This window comes from Sorex araneus, chromosome 3 (genome assembly GCF_027595985.1).
Source record: "Sorex araneus isolate mSorAra2 chromosome 3, mSorAra2.pri, whole genome shotgun sequence".
Classification (NCBI taxonomy): Eukaryota; Metazoa; Chordata; class Mammalia; order Eulipotyphla; family Soricidae; genus Sorex; species Sorex araneus.
The window spans coordinates 26687303-26704756 of NC_073304.1; the positions used below are offsets into that span (position 1 = coordinate 26687303).

General features: G+C 48.0%; 1 protein-coding gene across 2 annotated transcripts; it reads left to right on the plus strand.

The window, feature by feature from the left end:
* Positions 1-122: 122 nt before the first annotated feature.
* NPC2 (NPC intracellular cholesterol transporter 2) lies at positions 123-13101 on the plus strand. Of its 2 annotated transcripts, XM_055131042.1 has the most exons (5): positions 123-463; positions 4610-4717; positions 7409-7581; positions 12269-12384; positions 12782-13101. In XM_055131042.1, the coding sequence occupies exons 1-4, from the start codon at positions 382-384 to the stop codon at positions 12353-12355; spliced, it is 450 nt and encodes a 149-aa protein (XP_054987017.1). In that variant the 5' UTR covers positions 123-381; the 3' UTR covers positions 12356-12384; positions 12782-13101. The 2 variants fall into 2 exon arrangements, with proteins under 2 accessions (XP_054987017.1, XP_004612341.1); XM_004612284.2 differs by having other exon boundaries at positions 124-463; positions 12269-13101.
* Positions 13102-17454: the final 4353 nt, after the last annotated feature.

Sequence of the window (17454 nt, forward strand, 5' to 3'; positions counted from 1 at the left end):
GGGCCCCAGTGAGTCCCCGCCCCCAACACGCCTATTGGGCGGTGCCGGCAGAGAAGGCGTTTGATTGGCTACAACCACTCCCAAGGCGGAAGAGGAACAAAAGTTCCACAAAAATCCTGGCGGAGAGCAAAGGGGGTTAGGGCTGGGCGGAGATGGAGAAGCCGTGGGCCCGATCCGAGGGGCGGAGAGAGTGGGCGCTTGGGCCCGGCCAGTAACAGTCCCTCCCCGGCCCCGGGGGCGGGGCGAGGGCGGGCCTGTGCCCCGCTGGCTGACGCCTGGTCGCCTGACCGGGCTCCACCCGGCTCTCCGGCGGGATATATCTTGTGACCCGGGCGGCTGCATCTTCCTTCCTGGGGGAGTTGCGTCTCGCCTGCCGTTGCCATGAGTTCCCTGGCCGCCGCGTTCCTGCTCCTGGGGCTCTTCGCCTCCGCGCTGGCTGAGCCGGTGAACTTCAAGGACTGCGGTAAGCCCGGGACCAGCCCGCCCGAGGTTCCCGCGCCAGAAGCCCCGCGCGGGGGTCCCGGGACGCGGTCGGGGGCGGGTCGCGCGGTGGCCGGGGATTCCGTCCCGGCTCGGGTTCGGATGGGTGGGTCCCAGGGAGAAGCTGGCGAGGCCCGCCCCTCTGCAAACCCGCTTCCCAACTTGGTCTCTGTCCCCGGAACCGGGCTCGGGGCCGCTCCTGGAGCGAGGCTTTTGCTGAAGTTTCCTGAAGTTTGTGGCGCGGACAGCCAGGTGCAGCGCGGGGTGGCGGGGTGAGGGTTCACTTGCTCCCCCCACGCCCCCCAAAGCCCTGTGTTTTGCACGACCTCTCTCCTTCGCCACCAGGAGGGTCTTTCTTTTTTCCCTTTCCCGCCCCCCCCAAGACAAATCAGTTTTCCTCCGGCGGGGGTTTGTCGATGATTCTGCATCAGTTTTCCCTCCTGTAAACTCGTGCTTTTTGTGACATACAGTCCACACAGTTTGAAATCTTTATTAGGAAAGACGGGGTCGGGGGAGACGGTGAAGGAACTGGGCAGAGAAGTTCCAAGTCCAGTGAAATCTACAGAATTTAGTGTTTGAGCTAGAGCTTTTTTGAAGAGGACGGGGGTGGGGGGGTAAATATCAGTAAAAGATGAAACTGATGTTGTAAAATGTGTAAACCAAAAGAAAACGTGGGGGTCTTTTATAGTCAGTCATTGAACCCCAAGGATGTTAAACAACTTACAACCAAAAGTACACAGAGTACCCGAATAAGTTGACACTTTATCAACTTATTATCAGGTAACTGTAACTTGAACAAAAAAGAGATTTGTTTGCAAAATAAATGCGAGAGGGCCGAAGAGATAGTACAGTGGGCAGGATGCTTGCCTTACATGCTACCCACTAGCGCTTAATGCCCAGCACCACTTACGGTCTCCCTCACCCTCCAGCCCCTACCAGGAGTATGCCCTGAGCACCTCCGGGTATGGCCCCAAAACCAACTATTTTTGTGTTGTTGTTTTTTGCTTTTTGGGTCACACCGGCGATACACAGGGCTTACTCCTGGCTCTGTGCTCAGGAATTACTCCTGGTAATGCTCAAGGGACCATAGTGCAATGCAGACGCCCTACGTGCTGTGCTCTTGCTCCAGCCCCAACATTTTTTTTAATGTGAGAATAAATTTTTTTGCCATTGTGTGATCAAAACAATTTTTTTTCATCCCCCCCCCCAAAAACAATTTTTGAGGCAAAACTAAAATGGGTTAGGGGACAGAATTAATTGCGGAAGAAATCAACTGGCTTTGGGCCACTGAGATAACTCGATAGGCAGCCCTAAATCTTTTCCAGCACTGCGCGGTTCCCTTTGCACCATTGGGAGTGTCCCATAAAAGAAAAACTTTAAGGGGACTGGAGAGATAGCACAGCGGGTAGGGCGTTTGCCTTGCACGCGGCTGACCCGGGTTCAAATCCCAGCATCCCATGTGGTCCCCTGAGCACGGCCAGGGGTAATTCCTGAGTGCAGAGCCAGGAGTAACCCCTGTGCATCGCCAGGTGTGACCCAAAAAGCAAAAAAAAAAAAAAGAAAGAAAGAAAAACTTTAAAACTGCTGATCTATTGAAACTTAACACTATCCCACCAAACTGTGAGCGTGGTACTAGGAAATGTGCTATTACCACCTCAGATTACTGCCTTTCTCTATATTTAACTTAATAACCAACACCTGAAAATGCTGTTAACTGTGCAAATTCATTTCGTCTTTATAGTCTTTTACAGGTAAGGAAACAGGGCATAGAGTAACCGGCCCAAGATCACACAGTGAGGAAGCAATAGGAAAATAATGGGGATTCATGAGATGCTTTGGATTTCAAGTGACATTATGATACTGATAGCATTTAAAAAAAGGCACAAAGAAATATAAATCCTAAAATTGCCCTGCTCATTTGAAAAAAGCGAGTGTGCCCTTTTGGAAAAAAATTCTTATGGGGACTAGAGCGATAGCACAAAGGGTAGGGCATTTGCCTTGCACGCGGCCGACCCGGGTTCGATTCCCAGTATCCCATATGGTCCCCTGAGCACCGCCAGGGGTGATTCCTGAGTGCAGAGCCAGGAGTGACCCCTGTGCATCTCCAGGTGTGACCCAAAAAGCAAAAAAAAAAAAAAAAAAGATAAAAAGAAAAAACATCTTACGGAAAAGAATATTTCACTTATAAATTTTTAATTTACTTTTGAATTGGGAAATACTATGTAGCAACTCAAGTGTCCACATCAAAAGGTTTTTGAGGTCCACTTTCTACGCCTTTCCTCCCAGAGTGACTCTTTTCTCATTCTTCTCTTCATTTTCTCAAGTGAGAAATGAAACCAAATGCATTTTGCAATGTTTGCTAATTTTTAAGAAGTTTGTTCTGTTGACTTTAGAAGCCCAAGAACCTCTTGTTAACCAGAAGCTGGACAGAGGAGCTGTAAGAACAACCTCTAGTTCCTACTAGAACATGAGCCAGTCTTTTTGTTTTTTTGGCTTTTTGGGTCACACCCGGCAATGCACAGGGGTTACTCCTGGCTCTGCACTCAGAAATTACTCCTGGCGGTGCTCAAGGGACCATATGGGATGCTGGGAATCGAACCCGGGTCGGCCGTGTGCAAGACAAACGCCCTACCCGCTGTGCTATTGCTCCAGCCCCAACATGAGCCAGTTTTGAAAAGAATAGGTAGAATTTGGACCTTGAAAGCTTAGATGGATCCACTGATTTTCAGTAGATCATTGATTAGAGCTCGAATTTGTTTTATTTGGGGACTGTCCCTGGCTTTGTGCTCAGGAGCTGGTCTAGGTGGTGCCTAGGGGATCGTCTGCAGTGCCAGAAATCGAACCATTTGTGGCCATAACCGCTTGCTAGGCAAGTGGCCTTACCTTTGTACTATCTTTCCAGCTGCATAAATTGATTTTTTTTTTTAACTGCTCTGAAACAACACTGGCAAGTCAGGTTAATACTACTTCTTTACCGAGCGCCTTTCCAAGGCTGGCCCTCATTTTCCAACCTTGGAGGTATTCACCAGAAAGTTATTCCCAGCGTGGATAGAAACCTGCTTCAGGTAAGGACTGCCAGGGAACAGAAACTTAGATCGGGTGCAGTTAGTTGTGCTTTCGTCTTGTGGGAAGCTTCCTGATTTAAAGTTGAGTATAATTTGGGCCCTTAGCTTGTATTGGATCTTTGAAGACCAGAGCCTCTCCAAAGAACTTGGAAATCAGTGTCCTAATGACGCGGTCAAGATTTTGAGATACTGCAGCCTCTGCACAACCGCGCTCGCCTTTGAACACTTAACCGTCTTGCTTATCTCTATGCTTCTTTGCTTACTTATTTCCACTCTGGAGACGCCTGTGTTCTCTCTTGAACACACATTTTTCCCTCTGTCTGGCCACACATCTAAGTTTCAATAAAAATAATCTTGCTTTTTGAGAAATTGAGATACTGCTTGTTTTTCCAAGCCAAGATATCTTGACTCTTGAGTAAGACCTCGTAGCTTTCTTCCCTTAAACAACATGATAAATAACAGGAAAATAATTCCCACTTGTACAGTGGTTACAGTGTAGTTCCTCTTTTAGAGGCAGAAACAGACTTGGTCTGTTCGGGCTCTTTCCTCTAGAGAGTGGTTTCTCTTTAATTTCATAGCCCACTTAATTGGTAGCAATCAGGCTTCTGGAATGAGCCTCATTCCAAAAGCCAAGGCTGGATGGTCTAACTGTTTTTGCTATTTTTCCAATTCCCATAATAGTCATGGGGGCTGGAGCAGCAGTACAGTGGTTAAGGCACTTGCCTTGCACACAGCCACCCTGATTCGATCCCAGCACCACATCTGGTCCGCTGAGCACCACCAGGAGTGATCTTGAAAGGTAGTTTGTAGAGTTTTGTTGGTAGTGGTTTAATCTTTGGTGAAGACAGCCTCTGGCTATCATCTAATATAAAGGTGGTTTCTTATGCTTGGTTGAGAAACCAGCTGGCCGCCTTTCAGCTGACTGAGAGGATATGATTTTATCAGGGAAGTGGATCCAGATTCTGACTTTTAACTCCATCCCAGAAAAGGCGCCAGCGAACAGGTGTACCCTGACTAGCCAAGCAGAGCACCTTCGTGGGTCATTCATTTCTTGTCTCCCACAGGCAGTGCGACTGGACTCATCAAGGAAGTGAACGTGAGCCCCTGTCCGAGCCAGCCCTGCAAACTGCACAAGGGACAGTCGTACAGTGTCAATGCCACCTTCACCAGCAGTGAGTACAAGTGGCTCTTCTAATGTTACATGAAGCAGATCGCCGGCGTGGGGTTTTGTCGGGAGAGCAGCCGTCCCGTGTTCTGTGACCTCCTCTCCCACAGTGCAAAGCTTAGATTCGTGTGCCTTGTGTCTTTCTCTTGCTGGAGCCCCAAATGCTTATTTCCTGGAGGCCAGGGTGGCCAGATGCCCTAAAGACCACCAGGGAGATTTCCGTGTATTTCCAGGTTAAGGGAAGACATGGAGGACTTTTCTGTCCTATTTTGGCCCGTGGTGTACAAAAGGTTTTTTATGGGAACATGAGTTCTTTTAGCTATAGACTACAGAGTTCCAGAAAAGACCCTACTTCTATAGACTTCGAAGCCCCTTCAAAATGTTGGGGTTTTTTGGTCCTTGTTGTTTGTGTTTGTTTTGTGGGGCCACACTTAACTGTGCTGGGGTTTTGCTCCTGATTCTTTGCTCAGGAATCACTTCTGGCAGGCCCCAGGGGTCAGACTGTGTGGGGTGCCAAGGATCAAACCCAGGTTGGGTAACTGCAAGGCAAGAACCTTAACCACTGGATTATCTTTCCAGCCCTCAAAATGTTATTTTAAAGTATATTAAATTCCAGCTGGACTAGAGCGATAGCCCAGCAGGTAGGGCGTTTGCCTTGCACTCGGCCAACCCGGGTTCGATTTCTTGTCCCTCTCAGAAAGCCCAGCAAGCTACCGATTGTATCCCGCCCGCACAGCAGACCTGGCAAGCTACCCGTGGCGTATTCTATATGCCAAAAACAGTAACAAATCTCACAATGGAGAAGTTACTGGTGCCCGCTCAATGAACGATGGACAGTGCTACAGTGCTATTAAATTCCAGCTGTTGAGTCCAAATCCTGCATTAAAATAAAGGTGCATGGCCCAGTGGGGACTGAAGAAAAGACAAAGATTTTTAGCTTGCTTCTTCAACTTGAGGAATTATTATTGAAACTGTTTTTTCCTTGTACTAGCTCATCACCTCATAATCCCCATGAATCTAGACAAATGAAAAACTTTATTTCTAGGAAAGGCATCTACCTTGAATCTTTCCTTTATGAATTAGAATCCTAGCCCATGAAACTAGATAGTAATACAAAATCTTCAAGGCATCTCATTTTTTTTTTTTTTTTTTTTTTTTTTTGCTTTTTGGGTCACACCCGGCAATGCTCAGGGCTTACTCCTGGCTCTGCACTCAGGAATTACTCCTGGCAATGCTCGGGGGACCATATGGGATGCTGGGAATCAAACCCGGGTCTGCTGCGTGCAAGGCAAACGCCCTACCCACTGTGCTATCGTTCCAGTCCCGGCATCTCTCGTTCTTGCAGTGGATTTGTGTTTTGTTTTAGTCAGTGGGGTGGGGGCCACTCCTTATGGAGTTTGGGACTATATCTGGCTCTCCTCCGGGGTCACTCCTGGCAGTGTTTCGGGCATCACGTGTGGTGTGGAGGGTTTGAACCTGCCTCAGCTGCAGGCTGTCAGTCATCCTTGTACTACCTCTCTAGCCCTCCTCTCTGGTTTTTTACCCACAGACAACTCTAAATACTAGAATTGTTCTTAGTTCCAAACCAAAACTTTACCTTCAAAAGGAAACTAACTTGTTCTCCCCCACCAAAAATAAATAAATAAATAAATAAATAAATAATAAAACCAAGAGTGCATCTTAAGAATTCCCTAAGATTTGTAACACTGTTTACCTCCCCCCCCCCATTTTATTATACTTATTCTTTCTGATTATCTTGTTACAGTAAGTGTAGAGGTTACAAAGAAATGTACTTTTTTCTAATTTATGCTATTTGAAGATGTTAACATCCCCCTTTTTAGGTGGGGTTGAGGGGCACACCTGGCGATGCTCAGGAGTTTCTCCTGCTCGGCACCCCAGAAATTACTCCTGGTGGTGTTCGAGGGTCCACATGGAATGCCAGGAATTGAGCCTGGGTTGACTGTGTGTAATATAAGCCCTGCCTGCTGTACTATCTCTCTAGCCCCAAAAGTAAACATATTTCACTATTGTTATTGCCCTTGGCATGTATATGAAATCTTTCCTCTTTTCATATTCCAGCCCTTATTGATTTATAATCAAATCCTATGGGCAAGCTGTTTTAGAACCCAGAGATCAGTTCACTAACACTTTTATTGTTGTGGAGACCAGCTGGGTGGGAGGGAGCAGAAGGTGCTGGAAATCGAGTCCAGGACCTTTGCACATGCAAGGCATGTGCTTGAAGACTTGAGCTTCATGCCCAGGCCCTCATCCACTAAAACTCCTTATGAATCACAGTACATGTGGACTGAAGTATAGATAGGAAAGAGAAAGTTTATGTCACAAGTCAGTTATCTTGTTATATGTGATTACTACCCAGGTAGCTTCGATTCTCCTAAGAACCTGAAAGACAGTAAGAGCAAAGAAAACAATCCCCACTGATTGCTTTTATTATAATTTTGGGGCGGGGCGCAATTTAGTCATTTTTGAAGTATGGAAGTGAATTCTTGCCTGAGCATTCGCAGAGGCACTAAGCATAACTGTAAGGAAAAATAGCCTAGGATTTAAGAGGTATGATTTTATGATTTTCTATTATATTCATGCCACGCTTAAGAATATATTTGAATTTTTTTTTTTATTTAGCGTTTGGAAAGAGTCTATTTCCTTCGCTTTGCTGATTTTCTATTCTTTTATCTCTTAGATACGGATTCTCAGAATAGCACAGCTTTGGTGCATGGTATCCTGCTGGGCGTGGCAATTCCCTTTCCCATTCCTGAGCCCAACGGTTGTAAGAGTGGAATTACCTGTCCCATCCAGAAGGGCCAGACCTACAGCTACCTTAATAAACTGCCAGTGAAGAGCGAATACCCCTCTGTAAGTCACGCTGCTGCTGAGGACACTTGGAGGCCATGTGATTATATAAAAAGTTTGGAGGTGGGGGAGCCAAGGAACAGAGATGGGAGGAGTCCGTCATCTGTATGATGCAGGAGAGAAGCCTGGGGGGAGGGGGGGAAGTTGGAGGATTAGGAACCATGAGGGATAGGGCAGATCATTTTCATTGTGCCCCTTTGTCCTTTGTCTTAGCTCAATGGTTAGCCAGGACCTAATTATGCCATTTTATTTTATTTATTTATTGCTTTTTTTGGGTCACACCCAGCGATGCACAGGGCTTACTCCTGGCTCTGCACCCCTAGCGGTGCTCAGGGGACCATATGGGATGCTGAGAATCGAACCTGGGTCTGCTGTGTGCAAGGCAAACGCCCTATCTGCTGTGCTAACGCTCCAACCCCCTAATGATGCCTTTTTAATATACAATACAGTCATGCCTTGCAGTCCCCAAACTCCACTGACCTAGTGACCTTACTGTTGCTTATTACCGTCTAGAGCCTCACTTATCTTATGTATTGCCTCTTTCGTTAGCACCATTTTCCCTTGTGCTTGATTGAATCGCAAACAGTTTTGTTCATCCTGTCCCCTAAGCATACACAGTCCACTGCTGATGTTGCCAGTAAGAGGCCAGGGGAGAGATTGACGTGGAAACACAGTGATTAAGGGCTAGTGGAGTGGGAAATCAAGCATGTCCCCTTCCACCAGAGCGTGGACCTTGAAGAACAAAACAATGGAAGCGTTTAAAGGATCAACTGAATTGGAAGCAGGGGGACTATCAAAAATTTGAGAAGGGCTTGTATTAGTCTGATAATTGGGATTAGAAACCGGACAGAAGCGCGTTCCTTAGCCCGGTGATCTGAGAGAAGCAGGTTTGTTTGCTGTGTTGGAAGAAAAGCTAGAGCCCCTCATGGCCTTCACTCTGAGGTCAGCAGTCCCCAGCCCACCCCCACCTCCAGAACAGAAGCAGACCCGAGGAGACACTTGGCCCTGGTCAGCCTGACAGTCCCCTCGGACCTGCTGCTGGAGATGGGCAGCTCTGAGCTGCTACCCAGGACAGGATTCCCCAAGTATGCTCCAAGGAGGACAAAACCAACCCTCTACAGGCTGGTCAGGCTAGAAGGAAGCTGAGCATAATTCTGCTGCTCCCTCTTAGACAAGGGAAAAGTCCCTTCAAAATATTCAGCTCAAAGTTTGAGGTCTTCGGGGCTGGATCGATAGAACAGCGGGGAGGGCATTTGCCTTGCACGAGGCTGACCCAGGTTCGATTTGCAGCATCCAACATGGTCCCCTGAGCACCGCCAGGAGTAATTCCTGAGTGCAGAGCCAGGAGTAACCCCTGTGCATTCCCAGGTGTGACCCAAAAGGCCAAAAAAAAAAAAAAAGTTTGAGGTCTTCCTTGCTTGTGCTATAGACTCTAGCACCAAAAACCACGATAACAGTCTGGGGAAGTAGCTCAGTGGTAGAGTTGCATGTGTGAGGCCCTGGTTTACTCCTCAGTATCACACATGTGTATACGTGCATACACATGTGTATATGTGCATACACCTCTCTTTCTCTCTGTCTCTCTCTCTGTCTCTCTCTCTCGGTGTTATAATAGGTCACTTGTATCAAGAAGTCAATTCTGAAGATGCTAGAATTATTATTTTTTGCTCTGTTTTTTTGGGGCTGGGGGTACCATACCTGGCAGTGCTCAGGACTGACTCCTGGTCTTGTGCTCAAGGATTACTTCTGATAGGCGGGGAAACCATATGGGGTGCCTGGGATCAAACCCTGGTCTGCCACATGCAAGGCAAGCACCCTACTCACTGTGCTATCACTGTGGCCCCAGAGCCTAGAATTTTAAAGTTAAAAATATAGTCTCTGGATTCTATTATGACACTTAAATAGCATTTAACTAGAGAAAAGTCTGACCTCACTCTGAGGCTGAAGTTTTGCTGTGTTTAAGGCCGTGTTTTTCAGTGCCAGACTATTGGCGTTAAAAGGCTGAAAATCGCTGTTTTAAACAATTCAGGAATCATTTTATTCATTGTGTAATTGTGTAATGTGAAAGCGCCCAGGACTCTGCAAGTGTGGATGCAAAGGCAGCTGGAAAAGTTTTGGAAAATCTGGACCAGCTGATTGTAGAGGAAGGTTATCACCAGAGCAAAGCTTTCATGTGGATGAAACCCCATACTCTGGAAATGGATGCCTGAAAGAATTCTCCTCCACAAGGAGGCCAAACCAATGTCCAGTTTTTTAGGTTTTTTCGGGACGGGCTAGCAGTCTTGCCTGGGGCCAATGTTTCAGGCCACAAATCAAACCCCTTGTGATCTGGTCCAGTGAGAAGTCCAGGGCCGTCATGCATTGACCGGGCACGCGCTGCCAGCCAGTGCACATCCATCCTGAACATTCACAGGCAGTGGCAGTGCCTCGTGATGAATTTCTCAAGCCCTCACCCCGTCCTTCCTCAAGGGACTATACGCGTGGCCACCCTGGGTGGAGGTGGTAGCCCAGATTTCCAGATAAAGTAATTGGGGCCCCTGCATCCTCGGCATGACCAGAGTTGACTCTGCTCTGAATATAGCCTGGAGGTAAACCCAGGTCTCGTGATTGAGATATTTCGAGATATCATCATATCTTAGCACTGCCTTCAGGAGATCCTGGCTTCCCCATCAGTCTGTTAGCTGGATACCAGGAGTCTGTTAGCACCTGGGCTGTTCTTCTTCCTGCTGCCCATTGCCCCAACCTGTTACACCTGCTGCCTTTTCCACCAGCACTTGAGACAAAGCCTACTAAAATAGGCTTGTATTGAAGACAGGGGTCTTGATAAGAACCAAGGAAGGTAAACGGAGTCAATTCTTTTCTTCCGCCCCCCCCCATAAAGACAAGAGCTCCCTTCCTTCCTTCCTTCCTTCCTTCCTTCCTTCCTTCCTTCCTTCCTTCCTTCCTTCCTTCCTTCCTTCCTTCCTTCCTTCCTTCCTTCCTTCCTTCCTTCCTTCCTTCCTTCCTTCCTTCCTTCCTTCCTTCCTTCCTTCCTTCCTTCCTTCCTTCCTTCCTTCCTTTCTCACACCCAGGGTTTACTCCTGGTTCTGCACTCAGGAATTACTCTTGGCTGTGCTCAGGGGACCATATGGAATGCTGAGATCAAACCCGGGTTGGCCGTGTGCAAGGCAGACACCCGACCCGCTGTGCTATTGCTCCAGCCCAAGAACTCCACTTCTTTGAAAAGAAATCAAGTAGAACCCAGGAGCAACCTGACCATTTCTGGTTTTTTGAAATGGCAGGTAATTCAAGAACATGCTAATAGAGTTGTTTAGCACAAGAACTCTGCCTAAGAGACTCTAAGGGTCAGACACAGATCTGTAGATTAATTTGTGGAGTTATCTGTGCAGTTGTGGGCATTTCTGAGCCTCGGGTACTTGTGTAGAGTGACTGGTGAGGTTCTGATACGTATCAGGCACTTTAATCTGGTAAGCTATTGCTTGCCAAGGGAATTACAGTTCATTTGCAGAACAGCTTAATTTAGGGGCCGGAGCGATAGCACAGCGGGTAGGGCGTTTGCCTTGCACAAGGCCGACCCGGGTTCGATCCCCGGCATCCCATATGGTCCCCCAAGCACCGCCAGGAGTAATTTCTGAGTGCAAAGCCAGGAGTAACCCCTGAGCATCGCTGGGTGTGACCCAAAAAGCAAAAAAAAAAACACAGCTTAATTTAAACACTAAATGAAACAAAAGCTAATGGGTAGTAGTCTTGAAAAACTTATCAAACGAGTTTTGAAAAACCGGATATCACCTTCACCCAAACGTTTCCTTATGAAGAAACACTGGCGGGTAGAAGGGAAGCGACTGATAAAGAAGTCAACTAAAGTTCACAAATAAGACCTGGTACAGAGCTGGTGAACAGAAACAGCTAGCGGGGATGACTCAGCATGAGTGAAAAGTCACGAGTGAAGTCACAGCACACATCTCTAATTAGCTTTGTGGTCCCGGAAAACTTGAGGAAGCCAACTGAACCTCATTGCTACACAGAGTTCTTGTTCCTAACGTTCTCCACACAGCCATAGACTTTGGACCCACAAGGAGTTTGATATTTCTAGCTGATAAGTTTTCTTAGGAATAACCTAAGAATCTACCTTCTACATGCTGCTCTTCATGGTTAGAGATGGGCAAAAGGCTGGATCTGTTTCACAAAAAGAAATTGCTTGGATGTGAAATCATTTTCTGTGTGAGATTTCTTTCAGGTGTCATTGATCTAAGAAGGGGAAAAAGGTCCTGTAGAGTCTGGGAATGGGACTGGGCAGTAGAGCATGTGCCTGGTGTGTGTGAGGCCTTGGGTTTAATTCCCAGCACCACACATACACAGCGCAAATCTTTATAACCTGTATTTGATCATTTAACTAGGTTAGTATGTGGTGGTGCTGCTAAAACACTAAAGTAGTCATTTGGTTTACTTTATATCCCCTGTGCCTGTCATTATGTGGATGGATTTAAGAAAAGTGTGAAGAATGTTAGGTATTTCGTTAGTGTGTTACCACTTACATCTAGGACTCAGAATTAAAACGAAGAGAAAAAAGAAGAAAAATGTGAAGGATGTTAGGGAGTTTGCTAACTTACATCTGGGATTCAAAATTAATTCAAGTCTGGGATGAAGCGAGGTCCTAATTTTATTTTCTCCCGTTTTTCTCTTGCTCCAGATAAAACTGGTGGTGAAGTGGGAACTTCAGGATGACAAACACCAGAGTCTTTTCTGCTGGGAAATCCCAGTACAGATTGATTCCTAGAGCCGCACGATGCCAATCTGCCTGTCTGGGTATGAGAGAGCCCAGGGAGGGAGGGGAGAAAAAAAAAATCAAGCCTAAACTAAATCAGTGTTGGAACCTATGAGATGTAGTTCAGCAGTAGAGCGCTTGCCTTGCATGTGTGAGGGCTAGGGTTCAATCCCTGGCACCATCTGAAAAAAAGAAGAAAAAAAAAATTCCCTAATCAGTGCTAGAAGGTAAAAGGAATCTCTATAGACTGCTGTTCTTTGATGCTCAGCCTCCAAAAAGCATCTACGACTCCGTTTCCTGAGAAGCTCAGATGGTTGATTATCCTTGGAATATTTTTTACAGAGAGATTGAGGGAAAGTTAAGGAGTGAGACTGGAGGGATTGATTAATTGTCCTCCGTGTATTCGGCTGTTGGAATAAGGAGGGTCCTGCACGACAGGACCCAAGCGAAGCAGCTGAGGGATGCTGGGTTTATCGACCCGCACAGCAGAAGATGAACCACAGACGTCAGAGCTGGGATCCAACATCTGCAAGTTGCTCCTCTGGCAGTGCTTCCCGGAGACCAGCGAGACCAGGCGCCTCCGCTCCAGCTCCAGGGCTTCACCGGCAGCGCCTTGTTCCCCAGTGCCCACCCGCAGCGCCGGGGAGGGATGGGGGGCCCCCCGGACAGAAACTCCTCCTTGGATGACTGGTCCTCATGGTCTCTCCTCTCCTTTTTCTGTCTTTGGGGGTTTCATTAAACGCAGCATTTGATTAACAGAGGCTTGCTTCTTTTTTATTAAAGAAAAGCACAACCATCGCTATGGCCGCTCTGGGTGCCTGGAGTCTGTGCTTCCTCCTTCCAGGCAGAGCGAGTCCTCCAGAACCATGGGGGATACGCAGCCAGGCTCCCTGCAGTGCAGCACAAAGTGACTCTTCCGGTTGGGTCCAATAGTACAGCAGGGAGGGCACTTGTCTTGCATGTGGCCGACCTGGATTTGGTCCCCTGCACTCTGTCAGGTCCCCCCAAGCCCCATAGGAAGTGATCCCTGAGTGCAGAGCCAGGAGTGAGCCCAGAACACAGATAGGTGTACCCCTACCCCCTCAAAAAAAACCCAAAAAATATTTCTAGGAATGCCCTTTTCTCTCCTGTGCCCTGTTAGACCACATCAATCTGAAATAACTGTTTTGCACAGTCTAATATACCTAACAAACTTGGGGGGAAAAAACACAAAAGCAAGAATCACCTCATTGGAAAACTACTGAAAGGTTAGGGAAACCGTATTGGGAGGGTGGGAGTATGGGGTACGAGCTGAAATCTCTGGAAACTTTCCAATGCAGAAAAAGCCTAGAAGTTTAAAAATGAAGTATGAAGTTGTAGCAAGTTAAGAGCTAACTTAAACTTTGGTGTATCCTAATGCTGAAATACAAGCATAGTGATGGGGCATATATTTTGCCATGTTTTGAATCGGAATAGTATTGTTCCACCACTAACCTCCACAGGGGTTCACAAGTAAGTTGGGTAATGTGATTTCCCCCACCCCAAGGCTTATGTTGGCGTGCTTCGGCAGCAAGTAAGTTCAAATCTTTCATCCACTAATTTCACTAGAACCCTCAGAGTTCTTTGGCTTGTAAAATTTCCCAGGAAAACCACCAGGGGACAGCAATAGATCAGAGAAAAGTTAGCAACAGTCCGGTCGCTAGTTAGTTCCAGCACTCGTTCAAGCACTGTCCTCTTAGCCATGATCTTTTGTTACCCTCCCACACCAGACAGCCCACTGGCTTCCCCTGCCCGAGTCAGACTTGTGTGGATTCCAGAGGGCACGATTAGCTGCGCTCTGCCTTCAGCCCGCCAGTAGTTGGACCCTGACTTGTACTCAGAACTACCAGCGTGATCATTCAATTCTTGAGCCACTCCTTGTCTCTTGGACGCGTTTCGTAGTAGGAAGGCTGTGAGGAATTGAGATCACGATGCAAAACATTTAGAGTGGTTCTGGCAAGTAGTACCCGTTCTTCAGTGTTTGCCATCAGTCTGGGGGACAGGCAGACATGCCTCATCTAGAAATAGCAGGAAAGACAGAGGTTCATTCTGATGTGCCACCTCAGGAAAATGAGGTTCTCTTCTGCATGGAATTTTTGGAGGTGTCTGGGAAAGGCTCTGTTCCCGCGGGTCTGTGGCTCGCTCTTCTCTCGTGTCCCTGGCTTTCTCTGAGGCTGGCCGCTACCTGCCCTGCCTTTTGTACTTCTGCCTTACGTGTTAGTGGAGAGATGCAGTCGAGCCCGTTGGTTCGGTGGGATGCCACAGCTTCTGTTTACCAGCCCCCGTGTGCTCCGTGCTCTCTGCAGCCGTGAGCGAGGTAGGGTTCCTGTGGGGGATTAGTCTGAAAGGTCGTCTTTTGTACAGACGGTTCCTAGGTGCCCCTCAAGTCATTAAAACATGGGGAAGCGCTGTGTGTTGGGCTGTGTACTAAAGGTCATGCTCTTTCTAATGACAGTCTCCTGCTTTTCTAGTCCACCGAGCAGGCTGCAGAGGCTCACATCCAACTCCTCTCAGGGCAGAAAATAATCCCACTTTCAGTCATTAGAAATCAGGGGAGGGCATGCCTGGCCTCCTAATAAAGAGAACCGCATGCAAAAGGTCCCTGGTTTGGGATTCTGTGAGGGACAGTCCTGGTACTTAGTCAAATCTTTAATGAAAACAATGACCGTGGAGTAGTTGCCAACCTTGTCTGTTTGGTTTTAAAGTTTGAGTTGGTTATTTATCTTCTGGGCTTCCCACAGGATGCTCAAGAGATCCTGAGGTCCCTCCTCAGGCTGGTTCAGTGCATGGTTGGAGTGCTGCTTGAAGGATAATAAGAGTCTCTGAGAACAATCACGGACTTTGGAAAAGCGACTAGACGCAGATGAGGGACTTGACAAAGGAGAGGCTGCGGCTAAGGGGAGATGAGCTGGGGTTGGCCATTCATGTCAGATAACCCAGATGAGCAAATCACACTTCAGTGACAGGGTGGAGACAGCAATCCATTCACCATTCATTCACGGAAGAAAAGAGCATTGTCCCAGGAAAGGATTCTGTGTGAGAATGTGGCCGTGATTGTCTCTTTGGACAAGTGTTCTTTCCTTTGGGAATGAGATAGAACAGGGGAGACTCGATTGAGATGTGTGTGTGTGTGTGTGTGTGTGTGTGTGTGTGTGTGTGTGTGAGAGAGAGAGAGAGAGAGAGGCAGTATTGTGTGACTTAAGGTAGAAAGGCCTCCATCCCCCACAGACAACTGCCTGAGTCTTTAGTAGAGTTCAGTCATTTGGGGTGGTTGTGTCTTTTTCTAGGAAGAAAATCCCCTGGCCTAGCCCTCCCATTCTAAGCTGAATCCTTTTCACTTAAAGCTGTCAGTTGAGTAGCAACTAAATGGTCTGGGTGTTGGTTGCCATGGAAACAGCGAAAAGGCCCATTGCTATGGGAACCTACCATGCTCTTCAAACCAGGGGTTTGGTTCCTAAAAAGGAGAGGAGGGGTGGGTGGTAGGTGGGGCCCAGGAGATGGGCGGCCGGTGTGCCTGGAGGGTCCTAAAAGAGGGTGATCCTCACGGGTGAGTGGGCCTGACGTGGCCCGTCAGTCCGGGCAGAAGAGAACTTCCTCCACTTGCTGCAGCCCTGGCCTCACTGTTCTCTGCTTGCTGCTCCCTGGTAGCACAGAGCACTCAGCTTGCTGACCCCAAAAGCGAGTAAGGGTAGGAGGTTCTGGGCACACCGGGCACGTCCGTGCTGCCACCTCAGCTGCAGGGGGCTTCCAGGGAACACCGAGGCTCCTCTCACACGGCAGGCACTTCTTCCCCGTAATTCCTGTGTCCCAGATAAGCAGCCAGCAGGCAGATGGAGGAGCTCAGCTCTCACGGCCAACCGGGCAGGCGAGTAAGAGGCTTGGCAGACAAATGGATGGTGCTGGCTGGGACCACGGCAGTGAGGTTGGGGGCTGCAGGTGAGGATGCAAAGGGCAGGCCGGCACCGATGTTTCTATTCTCAGCATTAGAGAACAGCCTCGCTCTGTTCTCTGCCCTGAAAGGGAGAACTACAAAGGGAGCAGAGCATGAAAGGGAACGTTGCACGGAGACTCTCAATGGACGCACAACAGAGTGGTTAAGTTTGTGGCTTTTGCAGTCTAGGGGAAGAACTGACCTCGGAGTTCACTGGTGACACGACCTATGAAACAAAATGGCTCTGCCTGAGCTGCTGGGAATGTGTAATCAGGGAAAGGACTGGATCGTCTGTAAAGTCTTTGCCAGACTGATATTCGTCATAGTTCACTGAGTCGCCCAAAAGGATTCTGAGCAACATGGGTAACCAGACCAGTTATGTTGGAAGGGTAGGAAAAACAAGAGCTTTTTTTTTTTTTTTTTTTGCTTTTTGGGTCACATCCGGCAATGCTCAGGGGTTACTCCTGGCTCTGCACTCAGGAATTACCCCTGGCGGTGCTCAGGGGACTATATGGGATGCTGGGAATCGAACCCGGGTAGGCTGCGTGCAAGGCAAACACCCTACCCGCCATGCTATCGCTCCAGCCCCCCTAGGACAAGAGCTTTGATTTCAAGGCCATCGCAAATAAGTTTGGACCAGAGGAGTTTCATCCAATTCCCCAAAATTCTGAGTTGTTGTACCAGGTAGATGGCTCAAAAATCAGGAGCTCGGGTTGGGTTCCTGATACCACATGATTCCCTGAGAACTTCTGGGAGTGAGCACCCTGTCAAGAGTGACCCCTGAGCACCACCAGGGATGGCCCTGAAACAAAACAAAACAAATTCTGAGCTATAGGGTCTTTTTGCTTGTTGGTTTGGTTTTTGGTTTGGGGGCCACAACCGGTAATGCTCAAGGGTTACTCCTGGCTCTGCCCTCAGGAATTACTCCTAGAGGTGTTTTGAGTGCTCTATGGGATGCCAGGGATTGAACCCAGGTCAGCCACATGCAAGGCAAGTGCCCTACTGGCTGTGCTATCCCTCTGTCCCTGAGCTACATGGTCTGAATTGTCCCTCTAAATTTTGCCTTATCCTGACTAGATAGTTGTTGGTTTCAGTAGTTCTCCCAGGGAGGCTTGAAGTTGAGGACCCTGGCATGAGAGAAGAGAGAGAGAGACAGAGACAG

Bases quoted from the DNA above. Each gene is read 5' to 3' on its own strand.
- NPC2 (XM_055131042.1), top strand. From the start codon at position 382: ATGAGTTCCCTGGCCGCCGCGTTCCTGCTCCTGGGGCTCTTCGCCTCC. The intron at 464-4,609 runs GTAAGCCCGGGA...TGTCTCCCACAG, and splicing joins GGTGAACTTCAAGGACTGCG to GCAGTGCGACTGGACTCATC. The intron at 7,582-12,268 runs GTAAGTCACGCT...CTCTTGCTCCAG, and splicing joins TGAAGAGCGAATACCCCTCT to ATAAAACTGGTGGTGAAGTG.